The sequence below is a fragment of the Mercenaria mercenaria genome, chromosome 10, assembly GCF_021730395.1.
Source record: "Mercenaria mercenaria strain notata chromosome 10, MADL_Memer_1, whole genome shotgun sequence".
NCBI lineage: Eukaryota > Metazoa > Mollusca > Bivalvia > Venerida > Veneridae > Mercenaria > Mercenaria mercenaria.
In genome coordinates this window covers 31,692,951-31,709,155 of record NC_069370.1, presented here as the reverse complement: position 1 = coordinate 31,709,155, position 16,205 = coordinate 31,692,951, and the positions used below count along the sequence as shown (strand labels likewise).

The 16,205-nt window shown below is 36.7% G+C and overlaps 1 protein-coding gene across 2 annotated transcripts in view; it reads left to right on the top strand.

Moving 5' to 3' along the window:
• The window catches only part of LOC123559500 (zinc finger protein ZPR1-like), a 30,289-nt gene that overhangs the window by 4,059 nt on the left and 10,025 nt on the right, over window positions 1–16,205 (top strand). For both annotated transcript variants that reach the window (XM_045351378.2, XM_045351377.2), the window contains exons 2-11: window positions 5,063–5,224; window positions 5,764–5,848; window positions 6,335–6,405; window positions 8,190–8,276; window positions 8,725–8,765; window positions 9,749–9,830; window positions 10,442–10,495; window positions 11,049–11,115; window positions 14,036–14,196; window positions 14,695–14,805. In XM_045351378.2, the coding sequence (XP_045207313.1) occupies window positions 5,063–5,224; window positions 5,764–5,848; window positions 6,335–6,405; window positions 8,190–8,276; window positions 8,725–8,765; window positions 9,749–9,830; window positions 10,442–10,495; window positions 11,049–11,115; window positions 14,036–14,196; window positions 14,695–14,805 (921 nt within the window). The remainder of the gene's footprint in view (window positions 1–5,062; window positions 5,225–5,763; window positions 5,849–6,334; window positions 6,406–8,189; window positions 8,277–8,724; window positions 8,766–9,748; window positions 9,831–10,441; window positions 10,496–11,048; window positions 11,116–14,035; window positions 14,197–14,694; window positions 14,806–16,205) is intronic.

The window sequence follows — 16,205 nt, the reverse complement described above, 5'->3', positions numbered from 1 at the left end:
TAAATTAAATGATTGATAGTAATTAGCACTTTGTACGCTGTAATCAGAAGCTTTTATCGTCCGATATTGTGTATTTCTCGGGACTGAAGAATTAAAATGTTTTCTTTTGTATTTTTATCATGGATTGTGCTCATAAATTGTTGAATTTGTTTTACTTCTTGAGTAGATAATGATCAGGACTCTCGTTTGGCAAAATTTGGGGACGAATCCACATTAAAATAGTATTCCCCCCCCCATTTCAAAAAAATTCCTCCTCGAAAAAATAAAAAGAAATGGCGAGCCGACAGAGGGATGACATCGACCGGTATGCGCCATGTACTGTAAACGGCATTTTATACTTACCGCGGTCCGATCCAGACAGATTTTAGCCCGAGCGTAGTTTCTGTTTTCGGTTCCGTAAAAATAATGTTGCATAATTCGAAATCCTACCGATTTGTTTGTATTTGTTTGCATTTCTTCTAGCGTTATTTTAGCGCAAGCAGTTTCTGTTTCCAGTTCCATAAAAATAATGTCGCATAATTCGAAATCCTACCGATTTGTTTGTATAAAATTTGTTTGCATTTCTTCTAGGATTCGGTACATTTTTTGTATTACTGAAATCCCCCTCCAAAAAATTTTTTTTTTAAATCATAATAAATTCCCCCCTTGCATGGACCCTGGCCCCAGTCCCAATGACGATGACTATTGGATATCGCTGTTAAAATTTCATACTCAACATGCCTCCAACCCAAATGAGAGCTACTTATAAATAAAATATTTACAACAACAAAAGACATGTAATATAACTTTTTTCATGAGCTCAGTCCATGTCTTAAAACTAAAGAAAACAGTAAGTTTATTATCTTAATTCATCAGTCCCGAGAAAAAGAATTTAATAAAAGATTCCAATTACGGCGTACAATAGCTATTTATTATCTATCGAATTTGCGATTGTATTTTTCCCGGGATTAAACAGTATAAATACTTCTGTTTCTTGTCACTAACAGTGTATTTAAAACGACGAGAAAAATACGCAAGCAAACTTGAAATCATCTCCCGTTTTCAAAGATAAAATATAGTCTCCGCTGTTCTCAGTATTCATATTGATTACTGGACCTCTAGACAGCCCTATACAATAGGAATCTTGCTCACTTTACCTATCCTCGTGAATTTTGTCATTTTCATTGCCAAGCTGGATTCAATCCACTTTCGTTGGTTGAAAAAAAATGGTGTGGGAAAAATCTACCTTGTCATTTTTTTAATATCATCGATCTATTCAGGATATTTTTAAGAAGCATTTAAATCGAAAGTTGTGTGTTATTTGGTGACTCAGACTGCATATGTGAAGAATTTCAAATAGGAGAAATAATGGCCAAATCACGTTGGGAAGTCAACACAGCGGCTTTATGTCCAGCCGCAGAGTACCTGTAGTTTATTACAAGATGTAAACCATATTTTTGGACTGGTATATGTGTATTAATGGCAAAGCAATTGTGTTTGTGAACATAAAAACTACTGTTTTATTTTTATTGGGTGTTAAAAATTATTTTTGAAACACAACTTTTTCAGGTTTTTTTTTCCAACCTAATTGAATTTTTCTGCTACAGAAACTTGGTTTATTAGTCCCCTACTGGTTGAAAACCAGTTTCGGGGACTATAGGAATGCGCTTTTCCGTCATTCTGTCATTCCGTCATTCCGTCCGTCCGCAATTTCGTGTCCGGTCCATAACTCTTTTATCCATGAAGGGATTTTAATATTACTTGAAACAGATGTTCCCCATGATGAGATGACATGTCATGCGCAAAACCCGGACCCCTAGCTTAAAGATCAAGGTCACAATTGGAGGTCAAAGGTCAACAGGACTTTTTTCCTGTCCGGTCCATAACTCTCCCATCTATGAAGGGATTTTAATATCACTTGGCACAATTGTACCTCATAATAAGGTGATGTGTCATGCACAACTTTGAGACCCCTAGCTCAAAGGTCAAGGTCACACTTAGCAGTCAAATGTTAACATGGCATGAACAGGGTCTGTTTCGTGTCCGGTCCATAACTCTTTCATCCATGAAGGGATTTTAATATTACTTGGCACAAATGTTCTCCATGATGAGACGACGTGTCATGCGCAAAACCCGCACCCCTAGCTCAAAGGTCAAGGTCACAATTTGAGGTCAAAGGTCAACAGGGCTTTTTTCCTGTCCGGTCCATAATTCTCCCATCTATGAAGGGATTTTAATATCAATTGGCACAATTGTACCTCATAATAAGACGATGTGTCATGCACAACTTTCAGACCCCTAGCTCAAAGGTCAAGGTCACACTTAGCAGTCAAATGTTAACATGGCATGAACAGGGTCTGTTTCCTGTCCGGTCCATAACTCTGTCATTCATTAAGGGATTTCAATATTACTTAGCACAGATGTTCCCCATGATGAGACAACATGTCATGCGCAAATCCCGGAGCCCTTGCTCAAAGGTCAAGGTCACCATTGGGGGTCAAATGTCAATAGGGCTTTTTTCCTGTCCGGTCCATAACTCTGCCATCCATGAAGGGATTTTGATATTACTTAGCACAAATGTTCCCCATGATGAGGCAACATGTCGTGCGCAAAACCGGACCCCTAGCTTAAAGGTCAAGGTCACAATTGGAGGCCAAAGGTCAGTAGGGTTTTTTTCCTGTCCGGTCCAGAACTTTGTCATCCATCAAGGGATTACAATATTACTTGGCATAAATGTTCCCCATGATGAGACGACATGTCATGCGCAACACCCAGAACCCTAGCTTAAAGGTCAAGGTCACACTTTGAGATCAAAGGTCAATAGGATTTTTTTCCTGTCCGGTCTATAACTTTGTCATGCAAAACAGGATTTGAATATCAGTTGGCACAAACATTTCCCTGGATGAGACAACATGTTGTGCGCAAAGCCCCGGCTCTAGGTCTAAGGTCAAGGTCATACTTAGAGGTCAAAGGTCAAATTCAAGAATGACTTTGTCTGGAGCATTTCTTCTTTATGCATGGAGGGATTTTAATGTAACTTGGCACAAATGTTCACCACCATGAGACGAATTGTTGCGCGCCAGAACCAGGTCCCTAGGTCTAAGATCAAGGTCATACTTAGAGGTTAAATGTCAAATTCAAGAATGACTTTGTCCGGAGCATTTATTCTTCATGCATGGAGGGATGTTGATGCAACTTGGCAGAAAATGTTCACCACTATGAGGCACACTTTTTTTAGAATTATGTCCCTTTGTTGTTACTATAAATAAAATTATATTGTAACTTTTTTATTACTGGCCGTAGGGAAAAATTGAGACCACTTTTCTGTGGTACAACATGCACGGTACATCCAAATTTTAGGCGTATTTTGATCTATCTCTACCTGGTAAAGAGTTTCTTGTGGACTTATATTTTATAGATTTTTTTTTTTTTTTTTTTTTTTTTTTTTTTTTTAGGGTTAATTTCACTTTGTTGTTACTATAAATAACTTTTATGATAACTTTTTGTATAGATCTAATCGGCCAAAAAAAATTCCAAATGAAAACAACTGTACGTTTTTATATATGCAAATTTTAATCCAAGTGCTTTGTTATATTATATTGTATATATAGTACAATATTGTTTATACATCATTGACAGATATCAGTTCATTATGTTATACTGCAGTAGAGAAAATTAGGTGCCTTCCAGTAGGGGACTTTGTATTGCATGGCAATACTTCATTCACTTGTTTTAATATGACTTCTTCTGTTCAATACAAATGAGTATTTCCCATATTTTTAAACAGATTGCAAAGCCATTCAGTACAATAATAGAAATAAACTTTTAGTCCTATTGAAATATATTAGTATTTTATAATGCCAGTAATGTCACCTAGTATGGTACTTTCACTTTGGAAAATAGTGTGTAGTTTCCAGTCTGCATCCTTTTATGTCTTAAAACTAATCTAGTATTTAAAATGGTTTGCCAGAGTTATGTTTCCTGTATGCAGACTGAACTATTTAAGCTTTTACGGTTTTTTTTGCCTGACAATTCAAAGAATAAGGAGGGCTAAGTTACTAAACCCTGGCATCTGCGTCTTTGTTGCATCTGGGTTAACTTTTCATGGCAAGGTTCTTAATTTTGAACGATGTATCTCTTAACTATCGCCCCTATTATCATCAAACTTCATATGAGCCGTGCCATGAGAAAACCAACATAGTGGCTTTGCGACCAGCATGGATCCAGACCAGCCTGCGCATCCGCGCAGTCTGGTCAGGATCCATGCTGTTCGCTAACGGTTTCTCTAATTGTAGTAGGCTTTAAAAGCGAACAGCATGGATCCTGACCAGACTGCGCGGATGCGCAGGCTGGTCTGGATCCATGCTGGTCGCAAAGCCACTATGTTGGTTTTCTCATGGCACGGCTCATATAAAGGTTGATCTTGATAAGGGGCAGACATCTGGTTGTTTAAAGGGCACAGATAAGTATTGTAATGGTGTTTGTTGAAATTTTATGGCAAGCTTCGCAATTTCACTGTTTTCTTAACTTAAAAATTTGAGTTTGAATATATAACACATGATTGTGTTTAAAGTATGCTTTAAGCCTCTACATGATTAAAAAACACTCATATATTTCATGTCTAACTATAAACTACTACACTGATTCATTTCTTCAATGAAGGCCAGGTAGTAAGAATTTGTTCTGATAAACTTACCACTCCTCGTGTAGAAATTTTATAGGTAACCCACACGTTTTAGATGTAAAATAATTTCTTGCAAAAATCCAGAAAAAGAGTTCTCTGAAAGTAACTAGTGGTACTAAATTAACGATAAAAGATTTTTGCAAGATATTCTTATAAATAACATAAAATATTGTGCTGGAGGTAGTAAATGGTTGCAATGCTTTTGAAATAATGCAGAAAATTTACATTCTTCTTGCTTTTTTACCAACACCTAAACTGTATTTTCACCCACTTTATCTTTTTTCAGTATTATATATTTTATGCGTTCTTATGCCAAACTTGATGTAAATGAACATGTTGAAAAATTTCACCCTAACTGTGGGCAATTTAAATAGCTTTAATTACATGTTAATTTTGCAGGGTATGACTCGTCTGTTCTTGACAAGAATTCCATTTTTTCGAGAGGTGATAGTCTCATCATTCAGTTGTGATCAGTGTGGTTCTAACAATTCTGAACTACAATCGGCTGGTAGAATACAAGACAAAGCTGTGAAATATACTGTCAAAGTGATTACTCCACAAGTGAGTAGAAATAGTATTTGAGCCGCGTCATGAGAAAACCAACATAGTGCATTTGCAACCAGCATAGATCCAGACCAGCCTGCGCATCTGCGCAGTCTGGTCAGGATCCATGCTGTTCGCTTTCAAAGCCTATTGCAATTAGAGAAACCGTTAGCGAACAGCATGGATCCTGACCAGACTGCGCGGATGCGCAGGCTGGTTGGATCCATGCTGGTCGCAAATGCACTATGTTGGTTTTCTCATGGCGCGGCTCATTTATTTAAAATGACTTCTAGTTTTCCTGTTTTGTTGCAAGGCCAGTCCTGGGTTCTTTACAACTTCTGGTTATGTGTAGCAATTTAAGAGCCAAATATTTTTATTTAAAGACAACTTAGTCATTTCTTTTTTCTCAGTTTCAAAGTGACATTCTTGTGGTAAAGTTACATTGGGAGATTATTCTCTTTGACCCTTTAAAAAGAATCATGGTCTAAATTAGTAAAAAGTATTACAAAATACATGTAATGTACACTGATGAATTACTATGTTGATACCTATTTCAGGACTTAAACAGACAGGTTGTCCAGACAGACTCGGCAACTATCTCGATACCAGAACTTGAATTTGAATCCCCACCAAACAAAGGAGGTAATTCATTTATGTACTTGTCCCTCTCTAGATTATGTGTGTATTGACTGCCAAACATTTTTAATGAGGAAGATCATTCCATGAATTAAGTTAAAACCTTCAAAAATATGTATTTGTTAATGTAAAAGTTCTTATATTCATATAATTACATAGGCTAAGTGTGTTTTTCAAATCAGTACAAAGTCTTATGCTATAATAACTCTATCTTGGTTAGGCAACAAGGATAGGAAAATCAGTTTAAACATACCTTCAGTCAAAATCTAACATGTATTATACTCACATAGCCCATAAATAAGTGAAAATAATCAGATGTTTAGATTTTGAACAAAACCATTACTTTGAGCAAAATCTGATTTAGCACCTTTAAATGGGGATATTGAAATTTTTCACTTCTTCTGTAAATTGAGTAGCTTAACTGTTTTCCACTTAGCCAAATTGGCATATATATAGTCTTATTAAGGACAATTATAATTCTATTCTTTCAAGTTATGACCACAGTTGAAGGCATGATTAATAGAGCTGTAGAGGGTTTAAATCAGGACCAAGTACTGAGAAGGGTAGGTTTTACATTTCAGTTTTACAATTGCAAAAGATAATGTGAATCATTTGGGGCCTCCATGGTGGAGTGGTTAACATACTTCAGATAACTTGCCCCTCACCGATGTGGGTTCGAGCCTCACTTGGGGCGTAGAATTCTTCATGTAAGGAAGCCATCTAGCTGGCTTGCGGAAGGTTGGTGGTTCTAGCTAGGTGTCAGCCTGTAATGAATTAATGCCCAGAGGGCACCTGGGGTCTTCCGTCACCATGAAAAGCTGGGAAGTCGCAATATGACCTATAATTGTGTTGGTGTGACATTAAACCCAACAAAACAACAACAAAAAAACGTGAATCATTCAATTTCATTGGCGTGAAATTTCATGGTTTTGGTGAAAAGGGCTATCTCGTTTGGATGTAACTTTGTAGATTTGACCTTTGAACAAAAATGAATGGGAATTTTACTGCTTTTTTGGGTAAAATACACAAAAATTAGTCCCCCGTAAAAATTGATGACTTAACAGTAAAATAAAATGATTGGCTACTGTATTTCAATTATGTAATGTTGCATGTTGTGCTTTTTGTAGCCGCCAAATGTTTTTATTTATTTTATTTATTTATTTTGTTGGGTTTAACGTCGCACCGACACAATTTTAGGTCATATGGCGACTTTCCAGCTTTAATGGTGGAGGAAGACCCCAGGTGCCCCTCCGTGCACTATTCCATCACGAGCGGGCACCTGGGTAGAACCACCGACCTTCCGTAAGCCAGCTGGATGGCTTCCTCACGTGAAGAATTCTACGCCCCAAATGAGGTTTCGAACCCACATCGATGAGGGGCAAATAGTTTCAAGTCAACGACTCTAACCACTCGGCCACGGAGGCCCCTTCAAATGTTTTAGGAAGCGCAGTCCACTTACAATAGATTAAACTGTTGTCCGTACATCTGTCTGTCCATCCATCCAGATGTCTTTCCCTCCATCCGAATTTGCGTCATGAATATCTCAAAAAACTATTTGACCTAGAGTCATAAAACTTCAAAGGATTGTTATTCATGTGATGTTGTGCACCTGGGATTTCGTTTGGGAGTTCATTTAGTAAGACCCGAGTTATGACCCTTGACAGTCAAAAATTTGTATAAAGGGCCTAAAAGTCTGTATCACATGTGTCTTGAAGTACTTCACCTAGAGTCATGAAACATAATAGGTTTATTGTTCGTGTGGAGTTCTGCACCTGAGGTATTGTATAGGATTTCACTCAGCTGGACCGGTGTTAAGGCCCTTTGCTTAGTAAAAAATATTTGTAAAGTTTGTGTCTCTTGTAACCCAAAACTCATGAGACATAATAGGATTGTTATTCTGCATGTAAAGTTGTGCACTTGCAGTCGCTCAACCAAACCAGAGTGGTGGTCCTTGACTTTGTAAAAGATATTCAGAAAACACAAAAATGTTTGTTGCATATGTCTTAAAAATATATGAACTGGAGTCATTTAACCTGATAGGAATATTATTCAGTGTGTGAAGTTTTGCACTCGGGGGGTTTTGTTTGGGATTTGCAAGACCAGTGTTTATATGGCCCTTGACTTAATCAAAAATATACATTGAAATTCTAAAAGTTTGTGTTGCATGCATCTTGAAAAGTATTTGACTTGGTGTCATGCAAGCTTATAGGAATGTTATTCAGTTATGTGAAGGGATACTGTTAGGATAATGGCCACCAAGTATAATTGAAAAACTGTTGAAAAATGGCATAAAATCAAACAAAATAAACTAGCACTTATTTAGAATGTCTTATGTTTTATGTTGTAGATTCAGCACCCAGATGATGCAGCACAGATAGACAAATTTGTGGAGAAACTGACTGAGTTAAAGACATTAAAATCACCATTCCACCTTGTAAGACTTTGATTATCTTGAAAGTATCTAAGAAATTGTCTTGGAGGATATTGATTTAAGTACTTAAATTTTGCTTTAATCTCCAAGGCATAAAATAATTTGTAGGCATTTAAGTCTTTTACAGACATCCTTTTTTTAATAGTCAAAAAATTAAAATACGTGTAAAACCCAGTCTGAAGACCAGTTTGAGAGTGCAACCTTACCATTGGTCAGTTTTAAAATTGTATGCTCGGGATCAATCAATCAGATTCTAGAATTGTTACACTGCTCTCAAAACTAGAATTTCTACCTAGGACCCAATTCAGTTTGGAGAAAAACATTAACATCAGTCTAAGAGTGTAATTTTGTTAAACTGATCTGTTGCTTTTTAGCAATGTACATGTCCACCAGTTTGTAAAGTTGAAGTATTTACCAGTTTGTAATGTTGAAGTATTTTACTTTTTTCCAGGTATTGGATGATCCTAGTGGAAACAGTTTTATAGAAAATCCATATCCTTTGTTTGCTAAGACATGGTCACTAATAAGATCTATAGGCCACATTATTGTCTAGAATTTGCTTGATTCAGTAATTTTTAGCTTGACTATTCGAAGAATAGGGGAGCTATCCTACTCGCGTCGGCGTGAGCGTTAGCGTCACACAAATGTTAAAGTTTGCGTACCACCCCAAATATTTTCAAAGTCCATTGAGATATTGCTTTGATATTTTGCATACTTGTTTACCATCATGACCCCAGTCTGTAAAAAGGAGGAGGCAACTCTATCAAGCATTTTGACTGAATTATGGCCCCTTTTCGACTTAGAATAAATGTTAAAGTTTGCGTACCACCCCAAATATTTTCAAAGTCCATTGAGATATTGCTTTCATATTTTGCATACTTGTTTACCATCATGACCCCAGTCTGTAAAAAGGAGGAGGCAACTCTTTCAAGCATTTTGACTGAATTATGGCCCCTTTTCGACTTAGAATATGCTTATTGTAATGTTAAAGTTTTACTCATAGCTTATATTATACTATCAGGCACTGAGAATAGTCGAGCACGCTGTCCACTGACAGCTCTTGTTATCTTGCCTGATCTTATTGGTCTGCTTGTAGCGTGATGAAAGCCAGATTGGTTGGTGAGTTTGGTTTCAGGGGCCCAATCATACAGGATACATTATCCAAATGTTGTGAAAATATGTTTTTGAGTTGACAACTGGAACAATATTTGAAGGGTTGTCATGTTTCCATGTGAAATTCTGATTTGTATAAAGTATGTAGATGCTGTAGGGCACTTAGAGATGCTATGCAATCTTTCAGATATTAACTTTTTTGCCCACCCCCCTATGATTTTGAAATAATCCTCTGTTAAGTAAGACAGACTGTGAGAACTCTGTATTTAGTTGAATTAGTTCAGTTACAGCTTGGAAATCTATAAAAAAAAATATCGTTAATTTGAAAGAATTTGCAACGTTTTGATCCTTAACATTGACACTTTTGCACCCAAACTTGATCCAGAAACAAAAGTGGTCCACTATAAACGAAGCAAGGAACAAAATGAAGCACTCTGTATACAGGTAAGTATGGTGTCTCGTTATGCTTCAGTGAAAAATTCTCTGTCAGACATGTTTTATTATTATACATTAAGCAGATCTCGAAAAGGCTCCTTTTAAGGCAACAATAACATGACTATTCATTAATCACAACCAGGCTTTGACATTGTCATGGACACAGTAGTGTTGTGTTATTCAATTGTTCTTTTCATTTGATATCAAAAGAGGCACATTTACTTAATTTGATAGCACTTTAAATAAGCTTCTAAGGAATTTCTTGTTTTCGATTGCCAGTCATTATTTTAAAAGTTTTTGCTAGCAATTTTATGACAAGAGTTATAATGTATATTTTTTTTCAAACATTACTAGAATGTCGGCTATCACCATTGTTTAGATATATATTTGTTTTACATTGAATGTTGAGAAAGTTCTCACAACTTGCCTATACTGTATTTGATGACTGCTTCCTGGATTTCTGAAAAATACATGAACCTTGGTGAGAGATTGTGGACACTGCAGTTAAGTTCTGCTCCAGTCCGGATTCAAACTCTTGACCATTCTGATCAGGATTCAAACACTACCCCAGTGCCACCGTGCCGCCCTGTGTTTTCACTGATAGAATTCATATTTTACAGGAGTCTGAAGAGAAGCAGACAGAACCAGAGCCAGAATTTAATGCTAAGGATGAGGTTTGTGTAGAAGTTATTTTTGTCTGGTTTCATTTAAGGACTCTTCCATACCCAAGTAGTTAAGATGGCTGACTTGGAATAATTTAATCTTACCTCTGTTGTTGTAAAACTCAGAATGAATTCTTTCATAATAGGAACCTTTCAGCTAGCTTACGGAAAGTTGCTGGTTCTACCTAGATGCTTGAAAAATGATCAGAGAGACAAATGGGTTTTTTTTCTTAACCATTAAAGCTGGAAAGTGGTCATGTGACCTATTGTAGGTGTGACTTTAACTTAAAGTTTATAGACAGCAAACTAACATGTTCATAAAAATTATACTTCAGAAAAAATCTTTTTCATTTAACAAAGTTAATGAGGTGTTTATATTGTGGAAACTTTCAGTAAAAGAGCAGTTTTCTCTTAAAATCTTGGAACTGTAATACCTAGCAAAAGATTCCTTTAATAAACAAAGGGAGCTCAATTTTTGTCCAGTACTTGAAATACATCTCTTTTCAATACTGCTTTTATAATGTCAATAGATTATATTACTTCATTTGTTTATTTTTCACTTCAGGTATTACAGTTCCAGAGTAACTGTCCAGGTTGTACCGCACCTTCGTCTTGCAAAATGAAACTTGTTGGTATCCTTTACACTAAAAAGCACACTAGTCAAAACAAACGTGATTAATTTATTCCATTTGACAAATTATTTAGTCATCACAAATTTAACTGATTTTTACACCGTTGTAAGCTTCAAATTACTAAGTTTCTTTAATAGTACCTGGCCTTTTGTGTTTCATCATTTAAAATGAAATTCTTACATTTTTTACGCTACTGCATCAACTTACAACTACCTTATTTGCAGACATTTTGTTCTCTTAACCAAGATTTTTTCTTTACAAAAAACAACATGTATACCTCAGAGACAAAGGTACCGGGTACTTATCAAAACAAAAAGAGACTTCAATGTAAATGGACGTCATATCGTTAAGATAACTGACATCGGTGAACTGAAACTAAACCATTATTTTTTCTTCGATCAGTTTTAACGGTAATCATAATCCTGTTGTCTTTGTTATACGCCCAAAGGGACGTATTATGTTATACCCCTGGTGTCCGTCCGTTAGCAATTTCGTGTCCGCTCTGTAACTCTTGAACCCCTTTAAAGATTTCAAAGAAACTTGACACTAATGTTCACCACACCGACGACGTGCAGAGCGCATGTTTTGGATGTCTCGCTTCAAGGTCAAGGTCACACTTTTAGGGGTCAAAGGTCATATCAGTTTGTTTCGTGTCTGCTCTGTAACTCTTGAACTGCTTGAAGGATTTCAAAGAAACCTGGCACAAATGTTCACCACACCGAGACGACGTGCAGAGCGCATGTTTCGGATGACTCGCTTCAAGGTCAAGGTCACACTTAGGGGTCAACGGTCATATATGACTGCTTTGTGTATATTGCTCTGCATTGCAGTGCTCTTGTTTTTATTTGGCAGATCCCTTTTTTGTTCACTTACAATAAAAAAAAATTGAATTTCTTCCCTTTTATTAGCTCACCTGAGCACAAAGTGCTCAAAGGTGAGCTTTAGTGATCGCCCTGTGTCCGTCGTCCTTCGTCGTCCGTCCATTGTCAGTCGTCCATCGTCAACAATTTGACTGTTAACACTCTAGAGGTCACAATTTTGGCCCAAACTTAATGAAACTTGGTCAGAGTGTTGCCCTCAATAAAATCTTGGACAAGTTCGATATTGGGTCATCTGGGGTCAAAAACTAGGTCACCAGGTCAAATCAAAGGAAAAGCTTGTTAACACTCTAGAGGTCACAATTTGGGCCCAATCTTAATGAAACTTGGTCAGAATGTTACCCTCAATAAAGTCTTGGACGTGTTCGATATTGGGTCATCCAGGGTAAAAAACTAGGTCACCAGGTCAAATCAAAGGAAAAGCTTGTTAACACTGTAGAGGCCAGATATATGACTGTATCTTCATGAAACTTGGTCAGAATGTTCATCTTGATCTCAAGGTCCAGTTTGAATCTGGGTCATGTAGGATCAAAAACTAGATCACTAGGTCAAATCAAAGGAAAAGCTAGTTTACACTGTAGAGGCCACATTTATGACCATATCTTAATGAAACTTGGTCAGAATGTTAATCTTGATGATCTATAAGTAAAGTTCAAATCTGGGTCAGGTGGGATCAAAAACTAGGTCACTAGGTCAAATCAAAGGAAAAGCTTCTTAACACTCTAGAGGCCACATTTATGACTGTATCTTCACGAAACTTAGTCAGAATGTTAATCTTGGTGATCTTTAGGTCAAGTTTGAATCTGGGTCATGTCTGGTTAAAAACTAGGTCACTGGGTCAAATCGAAGGAAAAGCTATTTAACACTTTAGAGGCCAAATTTATGACCATATCTTAATGAAACTTGGTCAGAATGTTAATCTTGTGGATCATTAGGCCAATAGGTCAGGTGAGCGATACAGGGCCTTCATGGCCCTCTTGTGTTACTATAAATAGCTTATTTTGAAACTTTTTTATTATTGGCCATAGGAAAAAACCAAGACCACTTTTCTGTGGTACAACATGGATGATACCCTCCAATTTTTAGGTGTATTTTGACATACCTGTACCTGGTAAGGATTTTTTTGTGGATTTAGAATTTTTTTTGGAATTTCTTCCCTTTGTTATTCCTTACCTTTGGGTTTCAACAGTCAAGTTCTTTAAATTTTGCTCCCATCCTCTGATGTAACCCTTCGGGCGTATATTGCCCCGCTTGGCGGAGCTCTTGTTGATGTTTAGAGAAGTAAAGTTTTACTTTAAATTATAAAATTTTATAAAACACAGCTACTTTTACGTCCTTTTTGTCATGATTTAGTTTCTGCTACAGATATTCTTTTTATGCCCCCAGCATCTACTGATGCGGGAGGCATATAGTGATTGTCCTGTCCGTCCGTCCGTACGAGATTAACCAAATGGGACCGTTTCTTCTAGCATCAATACCCCTTACTAGAATGACTTGATACTAATGCAGATGTAACCTGTGACCATTCCTCATCTTCAGACATCACCTGACCTCAGTTTGACCTTGACCTTGACCTCATTTTGGACTTAGGTTGCTTTATATGGGCCATCTCTTGGTTAACCAAATGGGACCGTTTCGTCTAGCATCAATACCCCTTACAAGAATGAATTGATACTAATACAGATGTAAACTGTGACCATTCCTCATCTTCAAACATCACCTGACCTCAGTTTGACCTTGACCTCGTTTTGGACTTAGGTGCAAAATCTATCGACAAGGATGCCACTGGGGGCATCAAGCATTTATTGAACGCAGCTCCTTGTTTTACTAGTGGCTAAGAAGACATACTATGATATACAGTGATGCTTGCCTTAGCAGCCACCTGTATTCAACAGCTATTTGCCTTAAGCAGCCAGTCAGCTTACTACCGGAATTGACATTCTGTTCTTATTTCTTCCTGCGTTAAGCATCCACCTGCTTAATACAGATTTGACTGTAGTAAAGTTTGTTTTGCTGCGAATGTATCCTTAACGTGTAACAAGATATTCCACATTTTAAAGAAATAGTGCTGATGGCCACTTCTTGTGATGCTTGTGGGTTACGAGATAGTGAGGTGAAGGGTGGGGCAGGTATTGAACCCCAAGGACGTAGAATAAGCCTAAAGATGACCGATGTTAGTGACTTGACAAGAGATGTCCTCAAGGTAAAATTGGCTTACTGTAGTGTGAAGCCTTTATTGAAAGGTTTCTTATGGATTTTAAAAAGAAAAGGGTCTTTGTGAAAAGAGCTTACATGAAAGGCAAGGCAAAGATGGCTTTGAAGATTGAAATGACATTTAGTGTTAGTTAAAACACTTTTCAATGGAACATGTAAGGCTATATTTTGTGAATTTGAATTTTGTTACCTCGGATGCTTATTGGAATAAAGAAGGAAATTTAAATGCAAATATAACCATACAAATACGAAGCCGCTACAAATGTTTAAACAAATACATACCCTCACTTTCTGTTTGTAGCATTTCAGAGTGATGTGTAGTGTAGAGATACCGGAGTAAGATCTTAGCTCTGGGATTACATCAACTTCTGGGAAATTTACAAATCTTACATTTCAGTATGATATGTGTAGTGTAGAGATACCAGAGTTAGATTTTAGCACTGATGTTACATCTACTACTGAGAAATTAACAAATCTTCCATTTCAGAGTGATATGTGCAGTGTAGAGATACCCGAGTTAGATTTTAGCACAGGGATGACATCAACTACTGGGAAATTTACAACTGTTGAAGGTCTTATTGATGATATCATCACAGAGGTAATTCACTAAAGGAAAATAATTTAATACCTTGTTTATACGTAAAATGCGACCTCCGGACCAGCCTAAAAGTTCAGTATTTGGAAGTTTCCGGAATTCAGAAGTTTGGAAATTTGTAGGCAAAGCGGACGAGGTGCACTAGAGTTATCTTTTCTTACACATAGGATGAAAGAGATTATTATCCTTTATGATAATTGTCCAAGTTTGTATAAAGTAATTAATTAACATATTAATGAATTAATTACAAACATTAAAGATAATCAAGTAATGCATGTATAAAAAATACATGCATAAGAAATATCAAAACATATCTTTAATAATAGCATTTACTCAAATATTATCCACACACATTTTACCATCATTGAAGTCCCGAGTTCATCAATATTTAATTGATGTTTATAATGCATAGTTTACTCGATGTTACTAAATCAACTAAAACATAGATCTTTCTTTTATTCAAACAGTAAGAAGGTTTTTCACACTTAAGATATTTAATTCATCACATCTTCATAAATTGAATTCAAATTAAAGTAATCGCCGATTACTTCTTTACCTTTGCATCAAATGATCATTGTTATTATAATGCGTGTCAAAATAAACGTGTGCCACTAATAGGTACACAAAAGAACATGTTGACAACTTGCCATGGATGTTTTTGGATTTACAGGTGACACTTTTAATCCGGCAAATATTCCGCTGTTCGGTTTTCAGAAATCAATTTAAGTATTAAAATATAAACGGTCCTTCAAAAATCGTCCGGTTTTCAGAATTCGGAAGTTCCGGTTTTCAGGAGTTAAAAATATATAGAAATAAGAATAAGAAAAAACGGGACTTTAAGTTTTGTGCGGTTTTCAAAGGTTTCCGATTTTCAGAAGGTCCGGTTTTCGGAAGTTCCACTGTATATACATTTAAGATACTTTTCGTTCAGATTGCTTGAATCCGGTATATACCGTAGTCTGTATTTAATACAGGCGCTCCAGGTCTGCATTGAGTCACTGTAAAAAAAATGACATAATTAAGACAGCAACCAAACAACAATTATTCTCCATTTGGACTTAAAAAATGTTGCAGAATTTTTGTTTTCTTAAATATCTCTGAAGCAGATGAAGCCCGCCCGCTTAGCTCAGTAGGTAAGAGCGTTGGTCTACGGACCGCGGGGTCGCGAGTTCGATCCTCGGGCGGGGCGTATGTTCTCCGTGACTATTTGATAAACGACATTGTGTCTGAAATCATTAGTCCTCCACCTCTGATAATTCATGTGGGGAAGTTGGCAGTTACTTGCGGAGAACAGGTTTGTACTGGTACAGAATCCAGGAACACGGTTAGGTTAACTGCCCGCCGTTACATGACTGAAATACTGTTGAAAAACGGCGTTAAACCCAAAACAAACAAAACAAACA